At 54.3% G+C, this 23,848-nt stretch overlaps 1 protein-coding gene across 5 annotated transcripts in view; it reads left to right on the top strand.

The window, feature by feature from the left end:
• Positions 1-22,528, top strand: part of LRSAM1 (leucine rich repeat and sterile alpha motif containing 1) — a 28,648-nt gene extending 6,120 nt beyond the window's left edge. For 2 of the 5 annotated variants that reach the window (XM_062011358.1, XM_062011362.1), the window contains 22 exons: positions 1,424-1,468; positions 1,897-1,974; positions 3,129-3,197; positions 3,918-4,002; positions 5,284-5,405; positions 7,469-7,559; positions 8,963-9,093; positions 9,652-9,681; positions 10,777-10,899; positions 11,564-11,703; positions 12,132-12,176; positions 13,120-13,190; positions 13,852-13,951; positions 14,862-14,949; positions 15,675-15,749; positions 17,126-17,206; positions 19,114-19,209; positions 19,695-19,793; positions 20,463-20,594; positions 20,896-20,977; positions 21,237-21,361; positions 21,784-22,528. In XM_062011358.1, coding sequence (XP_061867342.1) covers positions 1,424-1,468; positions 1,897-1,974; positions 3,129-3,197; positions 3,918-4,002; positions 5,284-5,405; positions 7,469-7,559; positions 8,963-9,093; positions 9,652-9,681; positions 10,777-10,899; positions 11,564-11,703; positions 12,132-12,176; positions 13,120-13,190; positions 13,852-13,951; positions 14,862-14,949; positions 15,675-15,749; positions 17,126-17,206; positions 19,114-19,209; positions 19,695-19,793; positions 20,463-20,594; positions 20,896-20,977; positions 21,237-21,361; positions 21,784-21,909 — 2,034 coding nt within the window. In that variant the 3' untranslated portion in view covers positions 21,910-22,528. Of the gene's footprint in view, positions 1-1,423; positions 1,469-1,896; positions 1,975-3,128; positions 3,198-3,917; positions 4,003-5,283; positions 5,406-7,468; positions 7,560-8,962; positions 9,094-9,651; positions 9,682-10,776; positions 10,900-11,563; positions 11,704-12,131; positions 12,177-13,119; positions 13,191-13,851; positions 13,952-14,861; positions 14,950-15,674; positions 15,750-17,125; positions 17,207-19,113; positions 19,210-19,694; positions 19,794-20,462; positions 20,595-20,895; positions 20,978-21,236; positions 21,362-21,783 lie in introns of those variants that run through there. The other 3 variants (XM_062011360.1, XM_062011359.1, XM_062011361.1) reach the window with 3 other exon arrangements.
• Positions 22,529-23,848: the final 1,320 nt, after the last annotated feature.

Here is a 23,848-nt window from a genome sequence, read left to right as displayed (position 1 = left end):
TGCTGAGCTCTGGCTTTCAGATGAGGGCTTCTTCTGCTTTTTTTTTGGTGGAAGATTGCTTGTCCTACCTGATGCTTCCACAACTTCTCTGCCCTGGGGATCTTTATTCACTTGACAAGATGGGAAGGACAGAGTGATCTCATCCCCTCTACCAAGTACTTTGGTAGAACCCTAGTTTGAGACCCCATGGCCTAATTTTACAAGTCATAAGGGAATTTATTTGCCAAAGTCTGACTGTTTCTAATCTTGGAGCCACAAAGTCTGTCACCTGCACTTATTTTTCTGTATAAGTGAACATCCCTGGTTCCAGGCTGCTGGTTGAGGATTGAAATCTCACTTCCAACTTGGCTTCTTTTATGGCAGCCAACTAAATTAGAAGCAAGCCATCTGCTGGAGTGTGAGTGGCTGGTGACAGATTGCTAGGCTTTCAGGGAAGACAGCTTTTCATTCTGGCAGCCAGGCAATCCTATTAAGCAGAAGCCCATTTCTGTTCCACTTTCAGTTTTTATTCAGTTTTTCATGTGTTTCTAAAACACTTTGGTACCTGAGTAGCCTTTTGTCACAAGATACCTTTGCCCAACAAGCTAACAGATACTGCACTGCTCTTTGGAGAGGGCTTTGGCACCAGAGGATAGCTGTCTGCTGTGAAATGGCTTTGCTGAGACTTTGGGGTGTTTTGTTCTGAGATCAGAAGCCAACAGCATCTTGTGTGTAGGTTTGTGAGCTGTGTGAGACAGTCTATGAGCCAATCTGGGTAAAAGGGTGAGAGACAGAGGATGCACACTGAGCCAGCTCCATTCATAGCAGCAGCTGGGTTTGGATCCCCAGAGGCTCCTTTTGGATTGGTGCCACATAACTCTGTCTTGTTTTTTAGCCTTTGGATTTTCCATGAATAAACTCTGGACAACAGCTTAGCAGGTGCCAGTTCCATGCTGCAGAGCAGCTCATGGTGCTTAGAGCCTTGGCTGGACTTTGCTGCAATACCCCTTTTCTGCCTGCCCCTCTCCTGCAGAGCCTAGCACATGTGAGGATGCCCAGTCCTACCTCTTGCTCACTCTCCTCAGACCACTGCAGGGTGTTTGCTGAGGCTGTAAATCCACAGGATACATTTGTATGATGACTCACTGATGTCCTGAGTCATCTGCACAGTGAACAGACTGCACTTCTGCCTAAAGCCCAGTCTGTTTGGTGCCACACACTGACAGTCACATTGTGGAGAGACATTGCAGGCTGGTTGAGTGGAAGCTATCTGGGAAGTGCTGGCATCCTGGGCCAACACCAGGGGCTGGTAATTTCAAGTGTCACTTGCATTTGTATTAAAGTTAATTGTTCACCCTTTACAGGTGGAAGAAGTACAGGTGTAGAATTGCTTTCAAATAGAGTTTCTTGAGAAGTCTGACACGACTCTTTCAATTGGTTTTAGGTTCCATATGGGGCCTTTGCAACCTGTAAAGTCTTGCAAAAAAAGGTAATGCTGCAATCAGAAATGATTACATAATTCCATTATTATGCTGGGGATTGTTGTTGTGTTTGAAGTGACTGCATGTGGTTGGTTGTATGTTGCTTCAGAAGAAGTTGCTTGTAATGAGTTTGGTCACTTTACTGCATAGAGAGTAATATGGGTGGGACCAAACCTGTCAGTGTGCTTTAGAACATGAAAGAAGAGCTGGTTGTTTCTATCTCAGACCATTTAATAACATTTCTCATGTAAGAAACCAGGCTCTTGTTTAGATCTCATGTCAAAGGTGTGACTTTCTGTGAAAATCCGTATTTTATATGATACTGAAGAAGATATCAAGGTTTTATGCAGCCTCTGCAATGAAATCACAACAAATATGCTTGTTGTAGACAGCAGCATCTCTCTGTTCACGTTTCCATGGCATTTTCCCTCCTCAGGTGCTGATTATTCATACAAATAATCTGACATCTTTAGTTCCAAAGTCTTGCAGCCTCCTGAGTCTCAGAACTCTGAAGGTAATTGTGATTCTTAACAGTTAATCTGCATTGTCCTTGCATTCTACCTGCATTAAACCACACTAGCCCATAAATGGCTCTTGTCTAACTGTCTGCCAAGAATTGGTAACAAAGTGTGAAAGCTGCCTTTCTTAGGTTTACAGAATCCCAGATTGGGGGTGGTGGGAAGGGCCCTGCAGAGCTGCTCCAGCCCCAGTCCCTGCTACAGCAGGTTCCCGTGGCTCAGGGGGCACAGGAACGTGTCCAGGTGGGGTTGGAAACCTACTGAGAAGGACCCTCCACACCCTCCCTGGGCAGCCTGGGCCAGGGCTCCCTCAGCTCAGCACCAAAGGACTTGCTCCTTGTGTTTAAGTGGAACTGTGTGTTCCAGTTTATGCCCATTACCCCTTGTCCTGTCCTTGGGTGCTTACCTCCCAAGGTAGACATATAGCAGTCACTGAGTGGTTTGCATAAAATCACAATCAGCCCCAGGAGTCATTTATGCCCTTCATTATCCCACACTTCCCTCCTCAGCAGCCTCTCACAGTGGTGGTCAGTCAGGGCAGAGTGTGTTATGAGGCAGATCCATGTCTTCTGCACTGGTGGGTCATTTGCAAATGAAACTGGTGATGGGTGACTGTGTGTGATGAGGCTCCATCGCTGTACTTATCAGATAAATGCTGAGGGCTTGTGGTTGCACAAGAGGCACAGTCACTCCAGCAGCCCACCTCTGCCTGTGGAGGAAGGCCTCCTCAGCACTGAAGCAGTTCAGCTCACTGATCCTGCAGAAAATGTCTTGTCCTGCCATTCTAGTTCCATGGACATGACCTGATTTAGCTGGGACCTGCTTCTGCGGGGGGGTTGGACCAGATGACCTCTAAAGGTCCCTTCTAACCCCACCATTCTGTGGTTCTGTGATTTATCCAGGTGATTCACCTAGTTTGTGGAAGAGCTCCCTTGGTGTCACTGCTCTTTTGTTTGTCCATGTCTAGAGGCTTGAGCTTTCAAAAGACCTCCAAGAACTAAGTGCCAATGTCTCTTTGAAACCTGCAGCTGCTTTTCAAAGCCCCATTGGAAGGGATGGACTTTTCATTGCCAGATAATTCATGACCTTTCATTCTTGCACCATGACTTCTTTTCACAACCCTCTTTGGTGAAATCATCTACTCTTCCAGGTTCTAGACCTGCATGACAACCAGCTGGCATCGCTTCCTGCTGATATTGGTCAGCTGACATCTCTTCAGGTAAAAGACTTTCAGCTGCATCCCAAATGTCTGTAAAGGGCATGTGACAGGGTAGCAATACCATGGGGTTACTGCTCTTTGGTTTATCATTAATCACAGTTTAAGTGTGGTACTCATGTTGTCACATCTTGACTGTTGTACTGGCTTGTTGGAGAGGGAGAGCAGAAGAGCAGTAGAGAAGCAGGAGAAGAGCAGATAATGCTGGATTGTGTAGTCCCAGCATGGCACAAGGGCCAAATGGCTTCTTCTGCCAAGCAGATGCTACAAGCAAGCAGAGCTGGAGCTTCCAGTCTCATTGATTGCTCGAAATATTCAGGTTTTACCAGTCCTCCCCAGTGTGCTAATGCTGAGGACTCAGTGCAGCATGTCATAGTGCACACTGAGGGGTCCCCTCTGCTTGGGTGCAGCTTCACATTCAGTCACTGCTCTGCTGTGGGAGCTGGGTGGGGAGTGCTGCCCTGGGGGATCCTAGATCCTGCAGCTGAGCTCAGCTGCTGCTGCTGCTTGTGAAGGGGGCTCCTCAGTGCATGTGGTAGCTAGATGTACCCTGTATCCAGGACTTCTGGAAAATCTTTGGGTTTTTAACCCAAGAAGTACTGTCTGAAGCTAATTTCAAGTCATCCTTCTGGGCCTCAAAGTCATGCCAGCAGCACAGGTGTGTAGAAGACCTGAGACTTGTATAAAGCATAGCCTGAATGTTCTTTTCTGTTAATACCTTAGGTCCTAAACCTTGAAAGGAATATTTTGAAATGTCTTCCACAATCAATAGGAGACCTTGCCCAGCTCCAGATGCTCAATGTGAAAGGTATGGCACGTGTTTCTTGTCAGTGCTTTGGGCAAAGCACCATTCATTGTCTGGGTTATGTTGGGCTGCAGTAGCAGTGATTCCTTTTAACCAAAACAGACACCAAGTGTTTTACACTATGAATGCTGAGGAACAAATGTTTTCATTCAAATAGTTGTCAAGGCAGGAGAAATCATCAAAGCTGAAAGCTAAAAGTCCCCTGAGCCATCAGGAATAACTGGAGCTGTTTGGCTGCTTCCTGGCAAATGCACACACTGCCTGCCATGGTTCCCCTGTGTGCTTCAGCTCATGGCTCCTGGGTCAAACTGGCTTTCAATGATGTTTTCATTCAGCTCTTTGCCTTTTCTCAAAGGAGAGGTTGTTGGGTCATCTTGCCTGGTCTCAGCAGCTGGAAGCTTACTGTGTGTCCACACATGGACAGCATTCCAGCTCCCCAGAGCCTCCTTCCTGCAGGAGCAGTGCCAGGAGGGCTGGAGGCACATGTCTTCCCCTCTAGCTTGGAGCACTGTACTTGCGCTGCAAGAGCAGTCCCAGGCCAGGTTTTGTCCCTCTCTGGGTAATGAATTAGATCAACCTAGGATTGATCTATTAGATAGATCTATTGGTCTATTCAGATTCAAGTGTAAGAACCATAGCAGGGCTGAGGCAAAGCAGTTCAGTAAAGCAAACAGCAATCCCCCCAGGTAAAAGGAGTGACAATTAAACCCACCAACACATGGAGCTCAGTCCTGTGAGCCTGAGTAGCCCCCCCCCAGCTTTGCACAGCCCTAACACAAGGTCAGAGCTGTACCTCTTCTCAAGACTCCTGAGACTGCCATACATTTAGGAGGAAAAGGAGACTGTTACAGGGAGCTGCTGGTGAAATGGAAGGAAATGGAAGTGCAGCTCAGTCCATTGCTGTGTCTGTCTGCAGCACCTGCTCTCTGACCCGAGTGTGCAGTCCCACACTCTGTCCCCTTTCCCTCACCTCTTGCACTGAGGGGAAGAAGCATTTGTATTGAGAATACCCTCCTGATAAAGAGCAGCCTGCAGCAGTGACCTGCTGAGGTTATTTCAGCACCAGGAACTGCTGCTGGACCTGTGCAAGCAGATCTTGATCCCCATTTGCTTTGGTGAGCCACGGCAGCCTTTGGAGTCCTCGTGTGCCCCGTGACATCCCCATCCTGCAGCAGAGCCTGGACAATGCTCCTCTGCATGATGGTGCTTTGCTATGCCAGCAGATGGCCTCGCTGGGCCCTGCTTTGGAGGGTTTCTGAGCGAGTTGTGTGTGTATGTGTGTAGGTAACAAGCTGCAGGAGCTGCCCGGAACGCTGAGCGGCTGGCGGAGCCTGCGTGTGCTGGACGTCAGCGGCAACGGGCTGCGGGAGCTGCCGCGGGGGCTGGCGCACGTCCGCACGCTGCAGGTACCCACCAGCGCCCCTGCCTGGCTGCCACCGGGTCCTTCTGTCACTCCCTCTCCTCGGCTGGACAGGGGAGAGAGAGAAATATAACAAGAGTTGAGATAAAGACAGAGGAGATGGCTCAGCAGCTACCACTGTGGGCAAAACAGCTTGGGTTGGTGATTAATGAGCCATCAAAGCTGAGTAGGGAAATGAGAAGTAAAGCCTGAATCTTAGAACAACTCCCCCCATCCCTCCCTTCTTCCCAGGTCAGTCCTTCCTCCTCCCCAGCAGCACAGTGGGATGGGAATGGGGGTTATGGCCATATCACACAGATGGACTTTGCTGCTGCTTCCTCTCAGGGAGAGGCCTCCTCACGCTTCCCCTGGCACCGTGTGGGGTCCCTCCCACAGCACAATGTCCTCCACAAACTTCTCCAACGTGGGTCCTTCACACAAGCTGCAGTTCTTCACAAACTGCTCCAGCCTGGGTACCCCATAGGGTCACAAGTCCTGCCAGCAAACCTGGTCTGCTGTGGGCTCCTCTCTTTTCACAAGTCCAGGTGAGCTTCCCATGGGGTCACAACCTCCCTCAGGCATCCATCCACCCACTCTGGTGTGGGGTCCTCCCTGGGCTCAGGGGGATCTCTGCTCCCCCATGGGCTGCACCACAGGTCACAGGGGAGTCTCTGCTCCAGTACGGGGGCACCTCCTCCTCCTTCTCCACGGACCTGGGTGTCTGCAGGGGTGTTGCTCTCACATTCTCACTCCCTTATGCTGCTGCTGCCATTTTGCATCTGCCCAGCAACTTCTTCCTCTTCTCCAGTATGTGAATCCCAGAGTCATTACCTCCATTGCTGATTGGTTCAGCCTTGGGCAGTGTTGGGTCCATCTCAGAGCTGACTGGCCCTGGCAGCTGCAGAGGAAGCTTTTGGCAGCTCTTTGTTTAAAGAAGCCACTCCTGTAGCCCCCCCTGCTATGAAAACCTGCCCACACAAACCCACTACAGCTGCTTATTCTGCTGCAGGCTGCTTCCCTTCCTACTTGCTCAATAAGATAACAAGTTTAGCAGAGAAAGTGAAGTTTTAAGGCTTGGGCAGGACCCACTGTGGGGGATTGTAACAAGGCCAGATGCAGTTCATGGTGTCCAAAGTAGCATCCCCTTCCTGCTTTGATCTTTGCTGATGACTTTTTTCCATGGTTCAATGATGACAAAAGCAGTTCCCAGGGTGTGATCTCCCAGGGATTTTCTGCCAGGGCTCTCTGAGAGCATGAGCTCTGCCTGTGGGCTCAGGTGGACTCAGCCACTTTCCACCCAGGCTGATTCTAAATGAGCAGATGGGATATTTCCATTGAGGTTTCTGCCTCAGTGTCAGCCTCAGTGGGTTCCTGGCTCCCTGCAGTGCACATTCAAAATGGGACAAGCATCCAGATTTTTATAGATGTGTTACTTTCTGGCTGCCAAACTTGTCAGTGCTAAACTGTGGAGATGTCAGGCAACAGGGCTGACTGGGACACCAGCATGGAGAGAGCCAATAAAGATCTCAAACACACCACATTGGGCTTCACTTCTTCTGTGGCAGTCTCTGAGATGAGGGATCTAGGCAGCTTGATAAAGTGGTTGCTTCCTAGGCCTTCCTGCTAAGCCCTTCTCTACAGCAGGCAACATTAGGGTCTTTTGGTGGCCACAGTAGGACAAAACAGTGAGTTGCCTTCCACTTATTCATGCTAGTTCTCACTCTTCTCTCCATGTGTGCTTACTCTTCTCACCATCACTTCCATGTATCATGCTTAAAGGCTTCATCACACAGAGTAGAACATTTCTGTAGCTGGGAAGTGCTGTGCCCCTTTGTGCCTAAACACAAAGTGTGAGGGAGATCTTCCACTGAAGGACCAGCTCAGAAGCTGACAGCAGAGTCAGTCACCTCAGAAAGGTGTCACACACCCAGCAGAAGTTCAACACAAACTTGTGTCTATGTCAGAATTTGGGGTAACATGAAATTATGGCTCCATGAGCGAGGACAGCTGCAGTTGGACTCTGGCTGGGCCACCAGAATAACCTGCAGCTCTGTGTGTTCTCTTTTGGAGGTGCTGACCTTGGATGCTTCTTCCATGACCTACCCATCACCTGATATCTGCAGTGCAGGTACAGAGTCCATTCAGCAGTTCCTCTGCAAAGGTAAGCAAGGAGAGACTGGGTGGTCCTGAGAACCTGTGGGACTGTGCTGTGCTCTGCCCAGCTGCTGGGATGTGTTCAGTGATTGCATGAGTGAGGGATGAGCATCAGGCTGGCTCTGCTTGGGAAGGTTTCTGATGCCCTGCACACATGGCAGGCTCCTCAGTGAGTTGTGTCTTTGCACAGAGTCCTTCTTTTAGGCTTGCTTCTTCCTGTCACTCTGGAACTTAGAATGGCTTTGTTAGAGCACCACAACAGCTGAGTCAGAGACTGTCTGAGTGACTGTGAGAAGTTATTGCATCTCCCTGGGATTGTGCTTTCTCATTTGTATTTGCTCTAGAGGGAGGTTTAGGCATTGTCCAGGTAGCTGCCTTGGGACAAGGAGACTTGGTGGTCACTCCAGGTCCCTTCTATCCTCATTTTTTATGAGAAAGGACCTGGGGGCTGCAGAGTGAGGAGTTGTTAAGAGAAGGGTGAAACCAGATCGAAAACTCAGAGGACAAATTTGACCATGAGTTTGTAAACATTGAGTTTAATATAGATGAGAAGGTTTGGTAGAGGCTCAGAGTCCCCAGATCAAGTCAGACAGGGAAATTCTAGAGAGAGGCCAGTGCAGGGCCACCAAGATGCTGAGGGGACTGGAGCATCTTCCTTGTGAGCCTTTCCTCACAAGGAGAAGAGACTGAGAAGAGACTTGAGGGAGGATCTCATCAGTGCTGATCAATCCCTAAAGGGCAGATGTCAAGAGAATGGGGCCAGTCTTTGTTCTATAGTGATCAGTGACAGGACAAGGGGTAACAGGCACAAGCTGGAACACAGAAAATGCCACTGGATCAGGAGGAGAAATTCCTTTGGTGCTGAGGTGAGGGAGCCCTGGCCCAGGCTGCCCAGGGAGGGTGTGGAGGCTCCTGCTCAGGAGGTTTCCAACCCCACCTGGACACGTTCCTGTGCCCCCTGAGCCAGGGGAACCTGCTTTAGCAGGGACTTGGGCTGGAGCAGCTCTGCAGGGCCCTTCCAGCCCCACCATGCTGGGATTCTGTGGTTCTAGGGGGGAAGTGCCTTGCCAGACATGATGCTAATGTCTGAAACAAAGGGACAGTCAGCATTTATTTGGGCAGTAATGTGTGCAGCCCTGCAGAAGGCAGAGTGCCTGTACCTGTGAGGGAGAGTTTCTGTGCTGTTTGCTGTGCTTGTTTTCCTGGAGAGGATGGGCTGCTGCTGTCTCCTGCCACAGCTTTCTGCTGTTAGGCCTGTCTGGGCTGAAGGAGCTCTTTGGTGTGTTCCTCTGTGTGTGGGGAGAGGGAGCACAGCTGGAAGCAGTGTCCCACAGCAGCCAGCCCTCAGCCACGCTGCCAACGAGGTCTTTAAGCACCAAATGTTCTTGGCTTGTGTCTGATACCTTCCAGAGTGTGGGATTGCATACTACCCTCCCTCCCAGTCCCCACTCCCTGCGCTGGAGAGTGATGGAGGAGGAACAGCAGTGGATGGGGTGGACAGGGCAGTGCAGAAGTACCTGGAGGAGGAGAGCGAGTGGCAGGTGAGGCTCATGCTACTGTGTTGTGCTGAGAGGGTTCTGGATTTGTGTCTCCAGTCCATCAATGGAGCTCACTGCACATCATCCCTCATCACCTTCCCCTGCTGTGAGATGTGCCTTTTAGGATCAAGAGAGCATCAGTGCCCAGCAGCAGGGCTGGCATTGTGGGCCTGGGTGGCTCATCTCCTCCCCAACAGCTGGGGACAGTGACACCACTCCTGGAACACACACCATAAAGAACTATCAATGTCCTTGAAAGCAAGGATGCAGTCAGGGGACAGGGGGGATAGTGTCACCTCCTGATTCCCAGCCAAGGGCTAGGCACATCCACCCTGCCTGGGAAGGGTGAGGGGGGCATGTGGTTATTGTAACCTGGGCTAATCCCTGTGCTGTTTCACAAGTACACAGGAAATGAGTGACTGGGCTTTGTGGCTGTGTCCATCTTCCTGTGCCTTTGGTTCAAGTCTTTACTCAATTAAGGGGAGGTATAATATGGGCTGGTAATAGCTACCTAAAAAAGTGCTTCTGGGAGTAAATGTGCTGCTATTGCTTATTTTTCAGAACAAATTCTTGGACTATGAGAAGAGGAAGGTAAGGACCAGCCCCTGAAAATGCTTTGTCTGATCAATAGCTCCACTTTTTTGCCTTGTTTTCCTTCCTTTTATCTGATTTCTCAGCCAAAACAGAATGTTTTGGGAGCTGAGTTCTTGCAGACCCCCCCTGCTGCTCACCCCTCACTGCAGAGGGCCAGGGGGAGTGTGGGGCAGTCTGTGGCTGCTGGTCTGACACAGCTGATGGGCTGCAGCCTCTCCTGAGCCAGCAGTTCCAGCTGAAATCAGTCTGTTTGCAGAGCTGCATCTGGGCCTCTCACACCAGCTGGCTTTTTTCTGGCCTCTTGTCCTGTCATTCATTTCTGGAGAGAAGAGCCTGACCCCCATCTCCCTGCAGCCTCCTGTCAGGGAGTGTCAGAGAGTGCTCCTGTCTCCCCTCAGCCTCTTCTCCACTTTGCTTTTCACATGAGCTGAGCAGCTGTGTGTGAGCAGCCCCTGCACAGACTGCTCAGTACACCCCTGCCCTGAGCTGCAGCCCCTCTGGGACTCCTACCTGAGCCTCTTCCCTCCCTCTTCCTGCTCTCTCCCACCATTCCTTATTTCTCTCCTCCATTCCCCTCACCTGGCTGCATTTTCAGTTTGCTGTTCTTTTTTATTTCACTGGTGTCTGTCTCTTCCCTCGTGCAAAGCACACTTGGAAATAATCAGAAGCTCCTGTAGTGCAGTTCACCTCTCCCCTTGGCTGGAGATGCTCACAGCTGGCTGCTGCCTTCACTCTGTTGCCTTGCCATCTGGACTTGAACACAACCTTAATTTTGGGCTTCTCTCCAGCTGTTTGTATTGACTGTTTCAGTTCTGTGCCTTGGTGCCTGAGGACTTCATCTCCATGACCATGAAATGAGTTGTGGGGAGTTTGGAGACTCTCCTGAAGACAGCAGCAGCTTCTGCTTCCCATTTTGGGGTTCCTAAGGAGATCATATTTCCATCTCCTAGTCAAGCCTCCTGTTTACCATGTGGCTTCCTTTCTTGTGGTTGAGGAGGTTACTGTGCCTCTGTTTATACCAGAATTTGTTCTTGCTTGGCAAGGAGCAGAGCCAGCATTCCTGGTGTTCATCTTTCTTCTTGTTCCTCTCAGGAAAAAAAAAAGCAGGAGAAGCTGGAATTTGAGCAACGGCTGAACATGGGGCAAAGAGAACATGCTCTGCTTGTTCAGCAGATCAGCTGTCAGAAGGATGAGATACTGCAGACAGTGAGAGAGGTAGGTGACAGAATCATTTGGGTTGGAAAAGCCCTTGAAGCTGCTGCAGTCCCAGCTCTGCCTTCACCCTGCCCAGCCCAGCACTGACCCACGGCCTCAGCACCTCAGCTCCATGACTTTGGGATCCCTCCAGGGCTGGGCACTGCCCCAGCTCCCTGGGCAGCCTGGCACAGGGGCTGACACCCCTCTCAGGGAAACAGTTCTGCCTCAGCTCCAACCTCAGCCTCCCCTGGGGCAACTGCAGCCCATATCCCCTTGTACCATTCATTACTGGAGAGCAGAGACCAACCCCCAGCTCCCTGCAGCCTCCTGTCAGGGAGTGTCAGAGAGTGCTGCTGGCTGCCCTCAGCCTCCTCTTCTCCAGGCTCAACACCTCCATTCCCTCAGCCCCTGCCCAGCCCCTTGTGCTCCAGCCCCTTCCCCAGCTCTGTGCCCGGCTCTGGCCATGCTGCAGCCCCTCAGTGTCCCTGTGGCAGTGAGTGAGGGGCCCAGCACTGACACAGCCCTGGAGCTGCAGCCTCCCCAGGGCCCAGCACAGGGGACAATCCCTGCCCTGCTCCTGCTGGTCACACTATTTCTGATAGTGTTTCTTGTCTCCTGTACAAGCCACAGCCTTTCCTCAACTGAGCTCTGTCTCCTTTGCTTCTCTCTTGCCTTGGCCCAGGACCAGATGAGGCTGGAGGAGGGCCTGACGAAGCACCAGCGCTATTTGGAGGAGGAGCGCCTGAAGCTGCTGCAGCAGTTGAAGGAAGCAGAGCAAAGCGTTACCAGCCGGATCCAGAAGCTGCTAGAGGACAACCAGAGGTAGGTCCCAGGGTGTGCTGCAGTCACCTCTCTCCCTCAGGGGCTCATGGTGTTGTGTCCTGTTGGGAGAAGCTGGTTCTGACCAGGGCTATGGATGTGGTTGGGATGGGTGTCTGTGAGAGCCATGGTACCTGTTGAACTGCCAAAGCCCCATTTAAAGGAGGTGGGATTTGATGCCTTAAAGGATTGTTTGTCCCACATGTGTGTGCTGTTGGACTTTTGTGGTGCTGTGGCAAAAAAAATGAACTCATGGCAGCTGCATATTTGAAGATGCTGCTGCCTGGATGTGCTGGGTCAGCTGCTGGTGCTAATGCAGGGCTGCCAGCCTGCTTAAAGCTGCCCCTCTGGGCATGAGAAGCAAAGCTTCCTTCTGCCCTCTGAGGGAGCAGGATGATGAAAAACTCCTGCTTTATCTTTTTGTTTTTTAGGCAAAAGCAAAGTTCAGATATTCTGAAATCCTTGGAGAATGAGAGGTGAGTCTCCTGGAAATGAGCTCTTTCAGAACAGGGTTAAGGAGCTGGGAAGAGGGCTGAAACCATCCTGTCAGAATCCACCTTAAGTCAGGGGAGGTTCATCTCATACCAGCAACTAGTTCTGGTTACTGATGGAAGCAAGACACTGGAGTAGATGTGCCTGATCTCACTCTGGCAAACCCAATGGCATGGTGATTTTACCTCTCTTTCATCTCTGCATGGTCCTAACTAAGGAGTTTGGGAACAAGACCCTGTGTTCCACCATTGAGGACCAACAGAATTCCTACCTCTGTTGCAAAGCAAGACATTGATGAAGATGGTCCAGCAATGTGTAAGGGCCAGGGGCAATACACTGAGAGTGATTCAGCCAGCACTGAGTTACCTGTGCCACCAAAAGTGGTTGTCTCCACCTGTGCTCTGTCTGTGTGCTCCTCCCTCCCTTCAGCCAACTGCTTGTGCTGTGGCACATTCACATTAACATTGTGCCTCTGGTAGTTTTCCAGATACACCAGCTGCTGATCTGTGAGGTGGTGGTGTGTGTGTTTGTGCTGAGACAGCGACAGGGGAGATGAGAGGGGAGGTCAGGCTGCTGCTTTCAGTGGCACTGCTCACTTAGGGCAGCTCATCAAGCCTCAGGAGAAAGGAAAGCAGAAAAAGGGACTGACACAGTGTCTGGGGAGAGCATCTGCACAGATGTTCTGTTTCTCAGAAAGATCAGCTTTCCAGTCAAAGAAACATTTGTCTCCATGGTTTTGAGCAAAGTTTGTGTTGTCTTCCACACTTAGAGATTCTTCTCCAAGAAATCACAGAGACTTTGGTGTCTCTGATCAGCCCCTGGCTTTCCTGGGCAGGTCACAAGGTGAATCTGCCCAGCTGGGTGAGGGGAGAAGTGAGATTGTGCTTGTTTGAAGGAGAGGCTGAACTGTTCTTGTTTGTTTGGCAGAATAAGGATGGAGCAGCTGATGGCAATAACACAGGAGGAGACAGAGCATCTACGCAGAAGGGAAGTGGCCTGTAAGTGCAAACAGCTCTGTGGGGTGGGGAAGGTGCAAGAAAGAGCTGGTTCCTCTGGAGATGCACTGAGGAGGTGGCAGCCACATGGGAGACGCTGTCACACACGTTCCTGCTGCGTCACTTGGTGCAGTGGGGCAGAGCTGAGGGGGGTTGCACTGCACATGTGTCACAGCTGATCCACTCCCTCAGCTCCCTGCCAGTTCCCCCCTGAGGTACAAGCTACAGTCCCTGTGGTGTGTCACACAGGGAGTTTGTGAGCCTGGGTGGAAGCACAGAAAGTGTGCAGAGGTACCACACAGATGGGGATTCTGAGGCAGGAGGAGGTGTGGGGTAAACGAGAGTGGTGCTGGGGAACCTTTTCTCTTCATAGTGCCCATGAACAATGGGGTGCTGTGCTGTCACCTCGAGGCTGCAGACCTATGGAGGGTTGGTGGGCAGTGATGGGGCACAGGCAGAGCAGAGTTTGCTCAGCTCGTTCCCCAGTCAATAGCCACAACTCCTGCAGTTGAATGAAATGGATGACCTGGAGGAAGCAAGGGCAGGTTGGAAAGGAAAGAGAAGGCACTATTAATTGCAAGAGATGGTAGCAGCACTGAGGGGTGAGTGTCTGTTCTAGACAGCCACCTCTGAAGCAGGCTCACAGCCCTTCTCTCTCTCCCAGCTGCCATGCAACAAATGCTGGCTGAGAGCTACAAGAACAGGCTCATCCAAATGACCCACGAGTCTCGTCGGCAGGACCTCGTGAGCCAGGCCTGCTCCAGGTACAGCGGGACATGGCTGGGGCTGCTGGGGCTCTTGTAAAGTCCCTTTCCTTCCAGTGCTCCCTGGTGCAGTTCCCTTCACCCTCCCAGGATCTCCTGCAGTGCTGGGCTGCAGCAGCACTGCTGGGTGAGAGCAGAAGGTGATGCAGTTAAAAGAAAGTGCCACGCTTCATTGAATGAAGCACTTTCTGAGCACAGGAACACAATGTTCATCATACTTTGGATGAGCTTTTGCCTTTTTTCACACTATTTTACTTGATACCTTCTGCTAAATATGGAGGATGAAATCTGACTGGTCTTCCTCCTGTTAGCTGGTTCACTGGCAAGCTCTGGCACAGAACTCCTTTCCTCACCTCCCTGGGTTGTCTCAAGGATGCTCTTTGTATATATGTAGGACCTGGAGGGTTGCTGTAGGCACAGGGAGCATTTTGACTCACCTTCACCTTTACACAAAGGGGAGAAATTCTGGCACTGCAAAGAAACACCTTTGTGTGCCTGTGACCTGCCCAAGAGAGGGCCCTGGGCAGACACAGTGCTCCTTGCAAGCACAGGCAGTATGTGGCCACTTTGTCGCTTCATCAGCACACCCCTTCCAGGGCAGAAGAGTGATGTGCACACCCCTCACCTGAGCAGCTTGCTGGGGCAGCAGCAGCCCCTGTTTGAACTTGAAGCTGTGCATGTGCAGGGAGTGGTGCCTCTGCCCTGGTGTGGTCTGTGGGGCAGGTTTGGTTTGGTTGTAGGGAAGGAGGTGTTAAACCTGTGAGCCTCCAGCTGTGCAGTGCCACAGCTCCTCACCCTCTTCAGTAACAGATTTCTCCATTCCTGCATTTCCTTTTGCTGCTTTTCCTCTTGTTTGCATCAAGAGGCTCAGACCCAGCAGTAACTCCATGGCAAACCCATCTTCTTGCAGCCTAGCTGAAATGGACCAGAAGTTCCAGCAAATCCTGGCTTGGCAACAGCTGGATCAGAACAAAGCTGTTAGTCAGATCTTGCAGCAGGTAGGCAGGGGAACAAGCTGCTTGCAGGGGGGGGATTGAGGGAAAGCAACTGCATGTGAAAGGAGGATGGGGAGTGGAACACAGGAGCACACAGGGCTGGGCTGGGCTGCATGCAGAGGTTATTTCATTCAACACTACTTGCTAAACTTTGAGAATCTCTGGTATTCTAACAAGCTGACTTGAGTGCTTGAAAGGCAAATGTTTTGGTCTTTGAACCAGGCAGCACATTTGCAGACAAGAGCAGCACAGACCATGGGAAGCAAAACTGGGCTGATGATGAATGGAGAGGGTTTTGAGGCAGAAGTGCTGAGTTTTCAATGAGTTTCCTGGGTGTCTTGGGGCAAGCTGCCTACAAGGAAGCAGTTTTGAAGCCTCTACTCCTTTTGAAGATCTCATTTTGAACCTGAGATCTCCACAGCTCATCTGTCAGACCCTGGCAGCCAGGACGTGTGGCACAGCCTCAGTGCTGCTGAAAACAAGAGGTGGGGCTCACACAGAGCATTCACAATGCATATCTGAAGACCAGGAATACAATTCCTGTGTCTGCAAAATGGGTTTTGCCTTTTGGGACCGTGGGATCACAGTGCTGGTGTAATCAGGATGCTGTTGCCCAGACTAAACACTGTTCAGGGGCTTGTGCATGAGTCACTGTGAGGGAACAGCTTCTTCACCCATTTGCAGCTGTAGCAGCAGCCTCACTAAGCAGGATTCTGCCTGTCCCTTAGATTGAGATGCAGAAAGCTGCCTTTGAAGCTCTCCAAGTGAAGAAGGACCTTATGCACAGGCAGATCAGGAACCAGGTGAGTCAGCAAGAGAGGAAAGAGCAACCAGGTACTGAGCTCACACCACCATTCAATGAGACCCTTCTGAGGAAGGTCAGAGCCCTGCAGGCACACAGCAGGGTCTGGAGGGAATGAAGGGCTCTTGTATGTGCTCAGAGCTCTGTCACAAACCGTTGGGTAGTGGTGGTCAAACTACAGTCTCACAGCTGCATTGGAGGTTTTAGGTTCACTGGGGATGGTGGAATTGCCATTGCTCCAGTCATCTCGGTGGGAACAAGGATGAAGTGCTGGAGAACGGTCACTAGAGGACAGCCCTGCGCTGGCTCTGCAGGGCTCACCTGCAACTGCAACCACCATTCCCTTCGGGTCCTGTACTCCAGGCTGCTGTTTCCACCCTACATCTCCATCCAGCACATCAGAACTGTGCCTTGAGCCATAAGTTCACCTTTTCTTTCCCATTCTCAGCCTGCCTTTCTGAGCTCCATTCTGCAGAAGGTGCAACGTGGGAGTGGGGGGAAGAGCAAGAGCTGCTGGAGAAAGCAGCAGTGGTTGGTGCATGGAGCTGGGTGGCTGGTTTCTGACACATTGCTCCAGAGTCTTCCCTCTCCTGATCTGACACTAAAAGTCTCAGGTCAGGAGCTGGTGGATGAAGCTTAAGGGTTGGATAGATTGAGTCTCTCAGTGACCAGTGTCTGCCAGAAGCTTATGGATTGTGCACAGACAATCTGGGAGATGAGTGTAACAGCTCTCTGTGGCTTGAATTCAACAGGAGCCCTGCAGTTTGCTCACACTTTGCTCTGTAAATGAAGGGCATGGCAGGACCTTTTGCTTGGAAATCCATCCCAGCCCAGCAGCCCCTGGATGGGCAGGAGCCCCAGTGCCACCAGCATGTGTACAGTGGGGCCTGGGGGTGGGAGGTGGCCTGGCAGACAGGTGAGCTGGGCTCTTGGCTTTGCTCTGGGATCTTGGGCAACTCACTTCTCCCCTCTGTGTCTCAGTTGAAAGAGCAATTAACATCTTGGGGTTTGCTGGAGCACCTCAAAGCCAGGCCCCTGCCCCAGCTGGTCTGCAGTTTGAGAGGTGCCAGTAGGGCTTGGGCAATCACTTCCTGCCTTCCACAGTGGCTGAGAAAGGTTTGGCTGAACAAACTGCTTGCAGTGTGCTTCTGGACATGAACAGGAGGTGTTTAGAGCAGGGAAACAATTAGAGAGAGAGGGCCACAGCCCCTCAGGGTGACCCTAAGAGCTCACATCACAGAAGAGCAGGTTGCCCATGCTGTGGGGAGGCTCTGCAGGGTTGGCTCTGGCAGCAGTCAGACCTCATCTTAAAACAGCATCAAGTAAAATCATTTCCAATGTCAGTAAAAAAAACCCAATGTTTCATCTTCTGTTTAGATTAAATTAATAGAAACAGAGTTATTGCAGCTGACACAGCTGGAGTTAAAGAGGCAACAACTGGACACAGAGATGCTGCAGGTATGTAGGGCCCTGGGGCTGCCCCACCACCTTCTCTCTGCTCTGGGATTGCAAAAGCTCCACTTGCTGCTTCTGCTCCTTGCAGTTTCCAGCTGGTTTTGTGCTTAGTCAGAAGGGTGCTCACCCCCAGGGCACCACAGACCCCTCTTTGTCCTGCTAACATGGACATTCCTGCTGCTCCTAAACACCTGGATGCATTTTCAGGGGACAGACAAACGAGCTGACCCTGAGCCATGGGCAGTTCCAGGTTTGCTGGGTGGGGAAGGATTTTACAGCCCAGTTGCTGGCTGCCAGCCACACCTGCCTGCTGTGCATGCCATGGCTCCTCACATCCTCCTGTCTTTTGGTTTTCAACACCTGCCAGTGATGCCTGTCAGCTCTCCCCCTTCATTTCCAAGCCCAGGCTGCTCTGCCCCACCATCCCACCATTCCATGGGCTGACTTCAGCAGCAGTCACACATTGAGGAGTATCAAGTTTGGCTTAAGCAGCTTGGCTTTCAGTTGTGTTCCTGCTCCTTTTGTGGTGGTGTTTCCTTGGGTGTGCTGTTTGCCAGGTCAGGTCACCTGTTGAGCCAGCCCTAAATCAGTAGCAAACACCATGTGCTTTCCAGGAGCAGGTTGGTAAGCTCTGACTTAAGACAGGATTGCCTGAGCCCTGTGCTGGACACCTTGGGGTGTAACATTGAGGTTACACTCCCATAACTCATGCAGCTCCTCTATAATGCTGCTGACCCAGGACTGGGGTGGTTATTGCCAGGTGACCACAGGAGCTCCAGGGGAGTGCAGAAAACAAGGCTCTGCCCTGGGACCCTTCTGCAGCACAGCACAGCATGTTTGCAGCTTCAGCACTGGATGCTGAGAAGGCACAAGCAGTGTCATCTCCTGGGGCTGCCCCTGGCACCTGCAGCCCCAGGGTTTCCCCAGGCACATGCAGTGCCCACCAAGGGCTCTGCAGAAGCTTTTCTGTGGTCTTGCTTGACACATCCTATGCAGCAGGCAGTTGCTCCCTCCCCCAGTCACACAGAATCCCAGCATGGTGGGGGCTGGAAGGGCCCTGCAGAGCTGCCCCAACTCCCTGCTCAAGCAGGTTCCCCTGGCTCAGGGGCACAGGAACGTGTCCAGGTGGGGTTGGAAACCTCCTGAGCAGGAGCCTCCACACCCTCCCTGGGCAGCCTGGGCCAGGGCTCCCTCACCTCAGCACTGAAACAGTTTTTCCTTGTGTTTAAGTGGAACTGTGTGTTCCAGCCTGTGCCTGTCACCCCTTGTCCTGCCACTGACCACCACAGAACAGAGACTGGCCCCATCCTCTCAGCTCCCACCTGTTAGAGATTTCTCAGCACTGATGAGCCTTCTCCAGGCTGGCCCCAGGTCCCACAGCCTTTCCTCACAAGGAAGATGCTCCAGTCCCCTCAGCATCTTGCTGGCCCTGCACTGGCCTCTCTCCAGCACTTCCCTGTCCCTCTGCAGTTGGGGAGCCCAGAGCTGGACACAGGACTCCAGCTGAGGCCTCAGCAGGGCAGAGCAGAGGGGCAGCACAACCTCCCTGGCCCTGCTGCCCACACTCAGACATGCAGGTGATTTGCTGAGGAACTTGATAAATCATTGGAAAGGGGGTGGAAACAAAAGCACCCTGAGCAAGGGAGGGGTTTGCCCAGTTCTGGTTGAGCCAAGGAGCTGCAGAGTGTCACAGAGCACCCTGTGAGCTCCTGATGGGGCCGTGCTGGTGGTCAGGGGCTGCCCAGCGTGGGTGGGGTAAAGGGTCAGTGTGGGGCTGTGGAGGCTGCCAGGAGAGGCCCAGGCTGGCTGCTCAGGGCCCCCTGTGACTGGTTGGGGTCTGGTGGGTGGAAGTGGGGGCAGGGGAGGGGCTGTGGTAGGGAGATGTGGGTGTCAGAGCCCTTGTGTTGCAGGGGCTGATCGCAGAGCAACGCCAGGCACTCGGGTACCTGCTGCAGCAGCTGCTCAAGGAGAAGAAGCAAAGGGAAGAGGAGCTGCAGCAAATACTGGTAATGAGGGCACCTCATCAGGTGCTGTAGATGAGGAAGTGGGTTCTGAGGGGTTGTGTCCTGATCTAGAGACTAATTTAACCTCAGAAAGCACTTGGCATGGTTGGTGCTGTTCCCTGGCATAGCTGGGGCACAGTCATCACCATCCACCTCCCCAGCCAGGAGAGGGAGGCTGAGGGAGGGAAGAGCTCAGTCCCAGAGGGTCCCTGAATGTGGCCTGAAGCCTTCCAGCCTCTCCTGAGCTTCAGGAGACCAGGTCCAGTGTCTGGGGCAAAGCACAAGCCTGGGCTGGCTGTGAGATCACAGTGGGACCAGCCTGGAAGGCCAGAAGTGCCCATCCTACAGCAGCTGTGGCCGTGTCAGGGTTCAGCCAGGCCTGCACAGCCCAGGCTGCTGCTTTCCCCGCTGCACATCCAACTCAGCCTTCCCTAAGTACCACTTGCAGCATTATCTGGGGCTGTTGAATGAATGACTTTGTTTTTCAGCTGGAAATGGAGGCAAAGAGTGAGACCAAACAGGAGAACTACTGGCTGATCCAGTACCAGCGCCTGCTCGACCAGAAGCCCCTGTCCCTGAAGCTCCAGGTCACTGCTCTGCTCAGTGCTCTCACCATAGCTGGGCCCTGCTCTGCACAGCACAGGGGAGGCCCCAGGGCTTCAGCTGGGGCAGGGAGCAGGTCCCAGAGCCCTGGCCCCAGGCTGCTCTGTGCTCAGCCCCTGTGCTCTGAGTGGAGCTGCTCCTCTCCTCCCTGGCAGCTGGAGGTTCTGAGGCTGCCCAGGGCTGTGAGGAGCCCATGGGAGCTGCCACCCCACTGCCCAGTGGCTTCCCAGGAGCAGAGCACCCCAAGCACCTTCCAGGCAGGGTTTGTTGTTCCAGCTAAAACCCCAAACAGCTTGGCTGGGCTCCCCAGATTCCCCTGCAACCCCCACTGAGTGCAGCAACTTTGGAACTGCTGCCCTGGCCCCTGGGTCTGTGCTGCTGAAACACCTGCAGGGCACAGAGGGATGGAGCTGAGCTCTGCCCATGCCCCTCAGCTCCAGTTTGCAAAGGTTCCCAGAGCACAGTGTGTTGGGATGGTGCCTGGAAGGTGCTGAGGGCCAGAGCTCCTCTGGCTTTGGGGCTTTGGTGTTTTGGGGGGATGCAGGATGCTTGGGGGAGGTGTGGGGGTGCAGGGATGAGAGGGCTGCCTGGCCCTGCCCCACTGCTGCCTTGCCCCTGTGTCTGGAGCCTGGAGCTGTGCTGGTGTGTTGCAGGAGGAGGGTCTGGAGCAGCAGCTGGTGATGCTGTTGGTGGAGCTCTCTGCTGAGCGGTACCTGCCCCTCTTCACTCACCATCGCATCTCCCTGCAGGCACTGGCCACCATGAGTGCCAGGGACCTGGAGAAGGTACAGAGCAACAGGAGCAGTGTGGGGCTGCCCCTGCCCTTGGCTGAGCTCAGCCAGGCTGGGTCAGTGCTGTGGTTGGGAAGGGAGGAGTGCTGATGCTCCTGCTGTGTCACCCCCTGGCAGGGAGAGGGGCTGAGCAGGCCAGAGCACTTGCAGGGTGAGCTGTAGCCTGGCTCTGCCTTTTGACACCCTGCTTTAGCAGGCTCTGAGCAGCCAGGCACAGGAGTTGTGGCTGTGCCCTTGGGGCTGTGAGGCTCCTCCTGTGCCCCTGAGAGCCCCCAGCCCTCCTCTCCCCCGGCAGGTCGGCGTGGCAGAGGCAGGGCTGCAGCGAGCCATCCTGGGGCGGGCTCAGGACATCCTGGCTGTGGCCAAGACCATCCCAGGTACCACCAGTTCTCTTCTGCCTGGTCTCTGCCACGTTTGACACCCACAGCAGGTCCTTGAGCCTTGAGTGGGGGGCTCTGGGGGGCCGTGTGTGAGGAGGAGGGACAAGGAGGGGCCACAGAGCTCGGCCTGTGCTGTCGAGCTGCTCCCATCAACTTTCTCAGCTATGGTGGAGGGGGGGTGGAGGGAGGGAGGGAGGGAGGGAGGGAGGGAGAGGAGCCCCACTCCTGGTGCTCACACCTCTGCTTGTGGCTGCAGAGCTGCTGAGCACAGAGGACACCGAGGTCCCTGCAGCCCCAGAGCCCAGCGCACCCTTGGAGCAGCCCACGGCCCCCACGGCTCCTCTGCTGCAGCCGGAGTGTGTGGTGTGCATGGAGCAGGAGGTGAGAGCCCAGCAACTCCCCCAGGGCTGTGTGTCCCCAGGGCTGTGTCCCCAGGGCTGTGTCTCCAGCCTGGCCCTGTGGCTCGTCCCTGCAGCCCCCAAGCCCAGCTTGGCTCTGGCACGGCAGGACGGGCTCCCTGTGGCCTTGGGTAAGGGGTTTGCTGAGCCCCTGCGCTGTGTGTCGTGCTCATGGATCTGTGGGTTCAGCCCTGGCCCATGCCCTGCCCTCAGGGCTGTGCCACTCCTGCTCTGGGTCCCCCCCAACCCCTGGGCACCCTCAGTGCTGGGCTGTGCCTGGGCTGTAGGACTCTGCAGCCCCCCCCGGGTACCCCCGTCCCCTCCTGTGCTGGGGCAGGAGGGGCTGGGATGAGCGTCAGGGCCCAGCAGCACTCCCCATGCCCTCTCCTCTCTGTCTTCCCCCAGACACAGATGGTTTTCCTGCCCTGTGGCCACGTCTGCTGCTGCCAGAGCTGCTCTCAGAAGCTGCACACTTGTCCCCTGTGCCGCAGGGACATCGCCCAGCGCATCCGCATCTTCCCCAGCCCTTAGGCACCCCAGGGCCCTCCCTGCAGGGAACTGGCCCTTCCCAGCACGGCCAGCACTGCCCTGTGCACAGCCCCAGCCTGCCTGCAGCTGCACCCAGCACTCCCTGTCCTCCACAGCCCCTGATGGCTTCTCAGCCTCAGCCCTTCTCCATCTGCAGCCTCTCCTCCAGCCCACCCGCTCAGATCCCCTCTGGGTGCTGGCACAGGCCACCCCTGGGGCCTCTCCTCTCCCACTTATGGATTTGCTTTCAGCATTGCCCCAATTTGCTGCCCCTGGAGGCCCTGTGCCCATGCAGCCCCCCAGCACACCGCTGTGCTCCTGCCACCAGCACACTGGCTGGGGGGTGGGTGGGTGAATCCCCCGTGGGAGGATGTAGCTGGGAGTCTGTGATGCTCTGGGCTGCTCCCACAGCAAAGGTGTGGGGCTGCAGTCACAGGGAGTGGGTGCTGGGGCAGAGCAAGGAGCTCCCTCATTCATGCTCCTGTTGGAGAGTTGGCAACAGCCCCAGCTGCAGGACTGGAGGGACCCACTCTGGCCAGAGGATCCCAGTGGGATCCCTCACCCAGAACCCTGTGCTGGGAGCAGGAAGTGTTGGTGCTGGACAGCAGCAAGTGGGTGTGCTGGGGCTGGGGCTGGGGCTGGGGCTGGGGCTGGGGCTGGGGCTGGGGCTGAGCCTGGCACAGCTTGTGCTGCCATGGTGTGCAGGTAGTTCTCCACCATCATTAATCAGTAACAATCTCCCTCTGTCATTCCTCTCCTGACCTTGAAGTACAAACTGCAGGCAGATAAGCCCGTTCCCCCAGGAGAAGTGATTGAACAGCAGCAGGTTTGTGCTGGGGCTGAGCTGCTGCCGTTCTGCCTCTTGGAGGAGCCTCCTGTGAAGGCTGCAGAGCAGCAGCAGCCACCTCCTGTCCCCTTGTCCCAGAGTCCCCAGGAATGAACAGGCTCTGGGCCTTTCCCACGGGTGTTGCTCCCTGCAGAGGACCCCGAGCTCCCTGTGGGCACGTGTGTGGCCTGGGGACACGGCCCATGTGCCACTGGCAGGTCAGGGCCCTGTCAGAGCCCTTTGGGGACAGCCCTGGTGCCCCTGGAGCTGCTGCTGCAGGAAGGAGCTGGCAGGGCCCTGCAGGGACTTGGTGGGTGCTCATGTGGGGACCTGGCAAGGAGGGGACCCATGGGAGCTGCTGGCAGTGGGGCACAGCGAGGGGAGCCCTGGTGAGGCTGCAGCTGAGGGCAGGAAGGGCTCAGAGGGGGCAGCAGCCAGGGCACAGGCAGCACAGGGGCTCAGGGAGATGTTCCTCACAGTTCAGGGGGAGGAAGGAGCAAGATGTGGGGCAGGAGCACAGCAGGACAGGGCAGAGGGTGGCTGGTGCCAGCCCTGCAGGGCCTCCCCTGCTCCCCAGTGCCCCGGGACAGGCAGCGACTGTGCAGGAGCCAGAGACTGGAGAGGGACAAAACCCCCACTTCTGCCCCCAGACCCACACAGCAGCAGCAACGCCTCAGACCACCCCCTCCATCCCCTCCAGTGCTCGTTTGTTACTCCCAGACCCAGCTGGGGGTGGTAATGAGTGACAGGAGCTGAGGGCAAGGTCTGCTGCCTGCCCGTAAATGAGTGCCAGCAGCTCCCACTGCCCTTCGTCCCTGGGGCCCAGGGCCAGGCCGGGGCCGTCGCTGCAGCATCACCCCGGGGCTGCCAGCTCAGCCCCACCAAGCCATGGCCCCTGGCACCTCCTCATGAGGCAAAGCATCCTTCCTCAGCAGCACAGAGCAGCCCTGGCTGCTGGCACAGCCCCCGCGGTGCCAGGCTGTGCCCTGTGCATGTGTGTCTGTGTGAATGTGCCATGCAGTGCCAGGGCAAGGGGTGATGGGGAGAAGCTGGGACACAGAAAGTGCTGCTGAAACATGAGAACTGGTTCAGTGCTGAGGTGAGGGAGCCCCTGTG

This window comes from Colius striatus, chromosome 19, assembly GCF_028858725.1.
Source record: "Colius striatus isolate bColStr4 chromosome 19, bColStr4.1.hap1, whole genome shotgun sequence".
Classification (NCBI taxonomy): Eukaryota; Metazoa; Chordata; class Aves; order Coliiformes; family Coliidae; genus Colius; species Colius striatus.
Note: the sequence above shows the minus strand (reverse complement) of the source record. Positions and strands in the feature narration are given on the sequence as shown.